General features: G+C 36.3%; 1 protein-coding gene across 1 annotated transcript; it reads right to left on the reverse strand.

Annotated features, from left to right (window-relative positions):
* Positions 1 to 287: 287 nt before the first annotated feature.
* anxa3a (annexin A3a) lies at positions 288 to 7,550 on the reverse strand. Its single transcript, XM_067440111.1, has 13 exons — positions 7,536 to 7,550; positions 7,388 to 7,438; positions 6,958 to 7,045; positions 6,704 to 6,798; positions 6,513 to 6,626; positions 2,423 to 2,513; positions 2,260 to 2,339; positions 2,114 to 2,170; positions 1,629 to 1,722; positions 1,438 to 1,533; positions 1,264 to 1,322; positions 1,042 to 1,164; positions 288 to 408 (listed from the first exon to the last, which is right to left on the reverse strand). The coding sequence occupies exons 1-13, from the start codon at positions 7,548 to 7,550 to the stop codon at positions 349 to 351; spliced, it is 1,023 nt and encodes a 340-aa protein (XP_067296212.1). The 3' UTR covers positions 288 to 348.
* Positions 7,551 to 9,397: the final 1,847 nt, after the last annotated feature.

Here is a 9,397-nt window from a genome sequence, read left to right on the forward strand (position 1 = left end):
TTTTTATTAAAGTTGGTTTCACAGACAGGTCTTAAGTTAAACCCGGATTAGTTCAATTAGGACATTTAAGCAGCTTTTTATAAACATGCCTTAGAAAAAAAACATTACTGGTGTGCATCTTGAGACAAAACAATGGCACTGATATATTTTAAGATATTTGCATATTTAAGACAGTTGCTCTGAGCCAAAACAGCTCAAACATGCATTTTAGCCTGGGACTAGGTTAAAACCTTGTCTGTGAAACCGTGGATTTTAAAGTTTAACATCCAAAGGGCTTGCCACACAGTATACAATGGATCGACCTATTATGAGAGAACAAAATAGGACATCTTCAGTGGTATTGTTGGATTAGTCTTCTCCTCCACAAATCATCTTCAGACATTCACCATAGCTGCCAGACACATCGGACTGAAATGAAGGAGAGCAAAGTCACCCACAGTCAATCACGACGGCCTGTACCACACATCAGATATAAACCCTCAGGCATCACCAATAAATTACTTTCATTTGCAAGGAATAGTATCACAGAAAAGAGAACAACAGTGAGACAGATAAGAACTGAATCGTGTGGTTATTGTCAAATATGAGGAACAGACTTTGATTTAAATCTTCCACTTGTTCATGTGTTTGTGAACTTTTCTAGTTGATAATATATCATTAATGCATTTTAGGATCTGTTTAGAGCATGATTAAACAAATCAACCAGAGGATCAGCAGGTCAGCTACTACTGGGCTCAAGCATAATTCAGTGAAAGATGGCAGATGACCTGAACCTCGCTTACGAAACTGAACTATTGTTTTACTACAAATAAAACCAACAACAAAAAAAACATGGTTATTAACCATGGTAACCACAAATTACCCATGGTTTTGCTACACAAACCATAGTTTAACCATGGTATTTGTGGTAAAACTGTGGTTATATAAATGGTAATCAATTAGCCAAAAAAGCATGCGTTACTACACTTTTACTATACTAAAACCATGCTTAATTTTCCTACGGGTGGTGGTGAAGTGTTTAGATCAGCAGAGAATACATACATTTATATCCTTGTGGAGTGAACACTTATAGAGCTTCTTGTATTCAGCTCTGATGTCCAGCATGTCTATCTCTCCACGGCTGACCATTACTCTGGTCAAAGTGGTTTCATCTGTACCTGCTCCCTGCAGGTTCACAAATATTAAACATACTCCTATTTTTAATACAAACATTAGTGTCATACAAACACACAGTTATAGAGAATAATGTGTTTCTTGCAGTACCTTCATGCTTTTGTACAGTTTTTCAGCAAAGTATGCTGGAGTACTCATCGCACACTTTACTATAAGAAAAGTGTGTATATGATCAAAAATATGTATATGTAAAATGATCAAATATTCACATTTTTACTTATTGTGTATTTGCATTCTTAATTCTTAATAAAAAATAAAAAATACCAATGGCAACCAGCAGCTTCTCCAGGTTTCCAGACATTTCCTTCTCGATGCTCTTCTGTAAAGTCTTGCCACTGATGTTTTTATATTCCAATATTGCTGCAACCGGACATGTCAAGTTATATTCAAAACACACCTGCCATGTCAATTTTTTTATGAAATGCTTGTGTTAATACGGATGATTGTGTTGTTACTTTGTCTCAAGTGAGGGATGCTCCTTTTACAGAGGATCTCAATGAACTTGGACTCATCAGTTCCCAGTCTCTTCTCGCCTGCTTGATAAAGGGCCTATGGAGGAAATGGAGAACATGTAGATACTCACATCTAATCATAGAAAATATAATCTTCAACATTGTTACAGGTGAACAAGTTTTGGCTTGCTGTCCATCATGGTTGTCCTATTTATAGAACTAAGCACAAAATGGTGAGAGATTCAGGGATGTATTATTTACATATCTTGTCATTGTGATTAGCAAGATAAATAAAGACTTGATAAACCAAAAATATACTATATTTTCATGCCACAGGCTGTTTTTAGGGCCCGAGTACCGAGTATGTGCGATGAACCTTTCGGAATTGCTCCATTTATTATTATTTACCCAATGAAATTCTAATGAAAACGTATTCTGAAAAAATGTATTCAGTAAAGGATGATCAGATTTTTCTGAGATTTCTGTACCTTAGCGTCCGCTTTAGCCTGGTCTGCGTTCACATTGGTGCTCTCATCCCTCGCACCCTTACAATGAGAGACAAATCAAGTCTTTAATTTCCAGAGTATCAACTGCATTCATTAGAATAAACTGCTATACTTGTGTATTTAATCACCTCAGCAAGCAAAAGGATGGCTTTGCCAAAATGTCCTGAAACTTCAGTCTTTAGGTTCTGTATCAGTGTTTTCTTTGTTTCTATAGGGCAACGGGAAGAGAAGACATTATAACTCATTTCTGAAACTTAGATATTTTGTTACTACAAAGACTCCTCATCTCACTCTCAGAATATGCAGCAGACATCTCCTTGATTTGTTTATTTGTCCGTGAAGAAAGTATTTCAATCAGGAGTTTTTCATCCGTTCCAGCCCCCTGGAAAACAATTCATACATGTATAAGGAAAATAAGGAATAATTATGTACAAACATTGGTAAATAACACAAAATACGCTCATCAGGCATAACAATGATGTGTTGATCCCCCTTTTCCTGCCAAAACAGCCCTGACCCTTCCAAGTATGGACTACACTAGACCCCTAAAGGTGTGCTGTGGTATCTGGCACCAAGATGTTAGCAGCAGATCTTGCAAGGTGGGGCCTCCATGGATCAATTTTTTCAGCACATCACACAAATGCTCGATTGGATTGAGATCTGGAAAATTCGGAGGCCAAGTCAACACCTCAAACTGGTTGTTGTACTCCTCAAACCATTCTTGAACCATTTTTACTTTGTGGCAGGGTGCATTATCCTACTGAAAGAGGCCACGACCACCAGGGAATACCGTTTCCATAAAAGGGTGTAAACCCTTTAAAAGTAACATCAGCATGGATGGCAGGACCAAAGGTTTCCCAGCAGAACATTTCCCAAAGCATCACACTGCTTCCGCCAGCTTGCCTTCTTCCCATAGTGCATCCTGCTACCATGTGTTCCCCAGGTAGGCCACACACATCCCAGATAGCATGGTGACATTGATTCAATGTTGAAATTCCATCAGAATCATCATTTTGGTTGAGGTTGAAACTTCAATGCTAAGTGATATTGGATCAATGTTGAAAATTCAATGCTAACACCATACTGGACCAATGTTGAAAATTCACTGCTAAATAATATTGGATCAATGTTGATAATTCCATGCTTTTCAGTGTTGAAAAGACAAACATTGAATCAATGCTGATGTTTGGTCAGCTTAATTCTCCACCGGTGAGGCTTACGGTCAATCTATCTGTTACATTATTCAACATGTTAAAACAAATCCTAATCAATTGACTACACTTGTGTGAATGTGAGCACATTTATTATCCTCAAAGGATACGATGAGTACACCAACCAGTGTGTGGATTCACAAAGAATACATAAATGTAAATTTTGTAATTGTAAGCCTTTCTTTACATTTTTCTGGAAGAGTTAAAATTGCATGCGTGTTTGATTTCTGACTCTTCCAATAAGAAAGCTGTAAAAACTATGAATCTTTTTAAAAAGGTATATTATTTTCCTGCTTACTGGCATGTAATGTTGTCATTCTGTGTTTCATGTTATTATAATAAAAAATGTAAAAAACAAATAAAAAACCCAAAGAACTTCTACCATAAATTTAGTCTATCAGTTTTAAATAAATAAAAATGTAGCCTATTATTATTATTTAAATCATGTAGAATGTACATGCATTTCATTATTTATCTAAAGAATACAGAGTTAATAAAGAATTTAGAATATGTGTCCCTATCGAATGCGCCACAATCCAATCCAGCAGGTGGCGGTAATGCACCTTCAAGACATCCACTGATCAACCAAAGCAAGCGCAGCTGAACAGACTTCAATCGCGAAAAAGAGACACAGGGCAACGACCATGTTTTTTTAGAGGTAAGTGGCCTACAAAAATATAATTATAAAATTCATCTCAATTTAATTTAGTGTTTTTGTTCATCTTTATGTTTTACAACTTGTGTGCTTCTCCTCAGCGAGTTAGAGTAAACTGCAATGTTAATAATAGTCACATGAGCGCCCTCGTAAGTTACACAACCAACGCCTTAATACATTGAGTTTCAGTTTGTTTTTCACCAAACCATATCAAATTTGTATTCATTTTTTTTCTTAAGATTGGCATATACACTGTGAATTGCGTCCGAATTCTGACTCGAATTCTGCAACTCTTTTTTTTTTTTTTTTTGTCGTGCGTCATTGTTGTGAGGTGTTAATCTATTTTATGAGATGATTTTAGTATTAAGATGATTCATCTGTGCAAGTAAAATGTGCATTTGTGGAAACGGTGCTGCACATGCATTCATTGACTTGTGAGTCGATCTTATTTGATTCATTTGGATTTTGAGGCCATATAGGATCGACTCACAAGTCAATGAATGCGCAGCGCGGATCCACAAACGTATCTTACTCGTTGCACGCACAGATGAATCATTTAGAATCATCCTATATTCGTCCAGTGTATAAACGAGAGGCGATCGGAAGGTTAGATGAATTTCTGGCTCGTCAGTAATTGTGTTCGCCACTGGTGAGAGTATCTCACAGCTGAAGCAGAACTAGAACTGATTGACCTGATAGCGCTGAGGGGAAATAATCAGTTCATAACTCTGCTTCAGCTGTACCATATCATCAGGAGAGCAGATCACAATTACATCATTACAGTTTAATCTTTAATGCAGCAAGAAAAAAGAAAAGAGTGAGATCTTTAAGTTCTGTAGGCAGCTAGATCAAACTACAGAAATTGAGTAAACAGTTGTGCCTCCAGTTCGTGTTGTAAATGGAAAAAAAATCTCTTCCAAACCACCATGTAGCCTATACAGCTCCTCTTTTATTTTCTTAATTTAGCTATTTGGTCATTCATTTACTTGTTTCATTTTAAAATGTATAAGTCTATTTTAAAATGCATTAAATAGTCCTGAATTTAATGTTACCGTTTTAACTGGGATATCAAGATTTTGATAAAATTTCAAGTTTCACTTCATTTTGTAGTGATATTTGTAATGTATAATTAATCACATTTCCAAATATTTACTATCTTCTTGTTGTTTTAGATGCTGTGAATGCTGATAAAAAGAGGCATCAGAGTTTATCTTTGCTGGGACGGTGCCAAACTGGCTCCATTACAACCTGAAAGGCTTCGGGACATTGCTCATGGTGGAAACCCCTGAGTTTGGAGTATTTCATTCTTTCTTCTACCTTCTTTCTTTCAGTAGTACTGTGTCATTTCTGTATTTATTGGCAAGTTTACATTTGTGATTACTTCCATTTTACAGATGCACGTTGTCATGTTTTTCCAGGCTCTTCTCATTTGTGTTATAAATTCAGATGTAATTGTTTTAAGTCAATGTGAGATTTCCTGTTGTAACTGTGGGGGCATAAATAAAGACATTTGCATGTAAACTGAAGGATGCTGTTTACTTTGAGTGACTTTTTGATGCAAAATCATATCGACTGCAGCCACAAAGTCTCTGATTAAAATGAATAAAATAAAGAGACAAATTAACTGGCATAGAATCCTGCTGTACATAAAGCAAGATTGATCTATTTTTCATTGTTGAAATAACATTATTTCACGGTGCAAACCTGATGAAAAATCAATGTTATATTTCAATATTGATTCAATGATATTTTGATTGATGCATTAACATTGATTCAACATTGATTCACTTAAATAAGTGGTTTAATTTTAGTTGTTAAACTATTGATTTTAAGCCCATCTTGATCTATTTTTCATCGTTGAAATAACATTATTTCAGGGTGCAAACCTGATGAAAAATCAACATTCTCAACATTGAGATCTCAACATTGATTCAATGATATTTTAGTTGATGCATTAACATTGATTCAACGCTGATTCACTGTTTGTCTGCTATCTGGGATGTGCCCGGCCATCCACGTGATGTAAAAGAAAACGTGATTTATCAGACCAGGCCACCTTTTTCATTGCAGTTCTGATGCTTACATGCCCACTCTTGGCATTTTCATCGGTGGACAGGGGTCATCATGGACACTGTGACTGTTCTGCGGCTATGCAGCCCCATAAGCAACAAACTGTGGTACACTGTGTATTCTAACACATTTCTATCAGAACCAGCATTAACATCTTGAGCAATTTGAGCTACTGTAGCTCATCTGTTTGATCAGATCAGTGAGCCTTGGTCATCACTGTTTCTTCCTTGGACCACCTTTGACAGATAATGACCACTGCATTTCTAACACATCAACTTTGAGGTCAAAATGTTAATTTTCTGCCAAATACAGTATATCCCACCCACTAACAGGTGCCGTGATGAAGAGATAATCAGTGTTATTCACTTCACCTGTATCATATGTTATTCAAAAAATTAAAAAAAAATATTCAAAAAGAAAAACTGGGAAATTGCATATAACTTACTTTCATTGCTTTGATTAGCCATTTAGCATCATTGGCTGCAGGAGGTCTTGCAAGAGCAACAAGCACCTTTTCAAAGTTGCCGTGGGTGTCGCCCTTCAAGTCATTTACAAGAATCTACGATCAAGACAAAAATTAGACCGATTTTCATCATATGCATATGCATACAAATATGAGCAAGTACACAGTGTTACCCTCTTTGTGGTTTCTTGGTATGCCTTTGAAATAGCCTGCTTTTGACTGCTGCTCCTGTGGGTCAGTATCTCTATCAAAGTCTTCTCAGTTGTACCTGGTTTTATATATGTATAACTCATTCATTCTCAAAAATATACAATATACAAAGTGAGTTCAACAACAAGACAACAAGGCCCTAAATATATATTCATGTACACATAATGAATGAACATATTACAGTATAATATAATGCATAGGTATGTCGATTTTGTACCTATGCCTTCAATTGCTTTGCGGAGAGCTGCAACATCTTCACTGACATTGAAGTCAGCTTTGGCTTTAATGGTACCTCTCTCTCCTGGCTGAAGAAGTAATAACCCATCAATCAATAACTTGATCAATTATAAATAAATAAATATATAAATAAAACAAGTGTGACATATACAGGTCTGAAAAAAATTAAGAGACCACTTAACATTGAGAAATCAATGTTAAATGGTCTCTAAATTTTAGAGCTACACACACACACACACACACACACACACACACACACACACACACACACACACACAAACACACACACACACACACACACACACACACACACACACACACACACACACACACACACACACACACACACACACAACAACAACAACAACAACAACAACAACAAAAATAACTATATCAACGTTATTTACCGCTGCTGCAGCGAATGAAGTGGGAGCAGCATTCGCCACACTTTGCAATTCTTCCTGTAACATAAGAAATTCAATTTCAATTCATAGGCCTACTCTTTACTAACACATCTCCTTCATTGATGAATGAATCCAGCTTTAAGATTTCACTTACCCACAAGTCTGCCATTTTTGATGTATTCTAGTGTGATAAACAAATCACATTTACAGTTCAGAAAACATTATAATAGATGTTAAAAATAATGTTAAAAAAATATATTTTTCACTTTCTTTTTAAATTTTTCTACATAAAAGGCAAAGGAAGGTAACGACTTCCCTTCAGAAATAGATCTTAAAGACTTTACAGAAAAAATAAGCTTTGATAGAAAACTCGTAGCATAATTAGCCTCATCATGATTTCTGAGTCAGAAATTCTAAACCGACTAAAGCAATCACATTAACACACTTCTGTATCTCAATCTGCTGGACATCGATTGTTTATCGAAAGCTGGATATAAGTTAAGTGATAATAAGTTATGTTAAGATTTAGCTTTGTAAGTGTTACCTGCGAATATTTTTTGCCAACTTTTTATTCAGTTTGCACTTACCTTTGCGATACAAATCTACTCTCAACGTCCCTCAGTCAGGTTTAACTTCTTCACCTGCTTCCTCAGGGCGTGAGTGACATGATGTCATCGTCACAAAAGACATGCATTCTTACTGAGCCTCTCCCTTCGTGAATATCCAATGAGCTGCTATGAATTTACCATTTAATTCATAAGAAAAATTGCCCTCTACAGCAGACAGCAAGCCAAATCTGTTTACCACTTGTGAAATAATCATAGTAGATTATTAGAAATACATTTAGTTGTTTTGTAAAATAATACATCCTTTAGCATTTCAATCTTTGATTCCACTCTGTTGACGCACATTGGCCTAATGTATGAAGGATTTCATGATTTCATGCAGCGATTTTATAAAGCATCTCAAGAACTTGGCTTTGAGGCTAGTCCTCTCCTCCACAAATCATCTTCAGGCTGCCAGACACAAATGAAGCAGAGAAAAGTCATAAGCAAATTGACAATTATGACGGCCTGCACAACTACATCAAATACTACAAACTCTCAGTCATCACCAATATTAGTTTCATTTGCATGGTATATAGTATCACAGAAAAGAGGACAATTGTAACACAGATGAGTAACAAATCTTGTGGTTATTGCCAGATATGATATACTGACTCCTGTTAAATCCTTGACTTGTTCATATGCTTGTGAACTTTTCTAGTAACAATATGTCATTAAAGGGATAGTTCACCCCAAAATGAAAAAAAAACTGTCATGATTTACTCACCTACAAATTTCTTGATGGGCCCCATTGACTTCCATTGTATGGGGGAAAAATATCATGGAAGTCAATAGGACCCTCAACTGTTTGGTGCAACTTTTCAGCAAAGTATACTAACACATTATTTATGCATAATTATATAATTTATTATAATGTAATTATATAAAAGTGAAACCTTTTCTGAGATTTATTGATTGCAGGAGGTCATGTAAGTGTTTCTAATGTACTAATTAGCCCTGGGTGTCGCCTTTCAAGTATAGACAAGATTTACAAGCCTTACAAGATTATTGTGTTACACACACACACACACAGACACACACAGACACACACACACACACACACACACACACACACACACACACACACACACACACACACACACACACGCACACACGCACACACGCATTGTGAATGCAACAAAGAGAAACACAAGGATGTAGAATACTTTATGTAGATGTTTTGCTTTACGAAGAGCTGCAAGAGTTGTCTCACACTGAATAAAAAGTTTGTGTGGTCAGGAACTGATGTTGGACGAGAAGGCCTGGCTCACAGTCTCCGCTCTGATTCATCCCAGAGGTAATTTATCGGGTTGAGGTGCAGGCCAGTCAAGTTCCTCCACACCAAACTCACTCATCCATGTCATCCATCAGTCCCTCCAGGATTTTGCGGGCCTTTTTTTGTGATTGTTGC

Source organism: Pseudorasbora parva, chromosome 3, assembly GCF_024679245.1.
Source record: "Pseudorasbora parva isolate DD20220531a chromosome 3, ASM2467924v1, whole genome shotgun sequence".
Classification (NCBI taxonomy): Eukaryota; Metazoa; Chordata; class Actinopteri; order Cypriniformes; family Gobionidae; genus Pseudorasbora; species Pseudorasbora parva.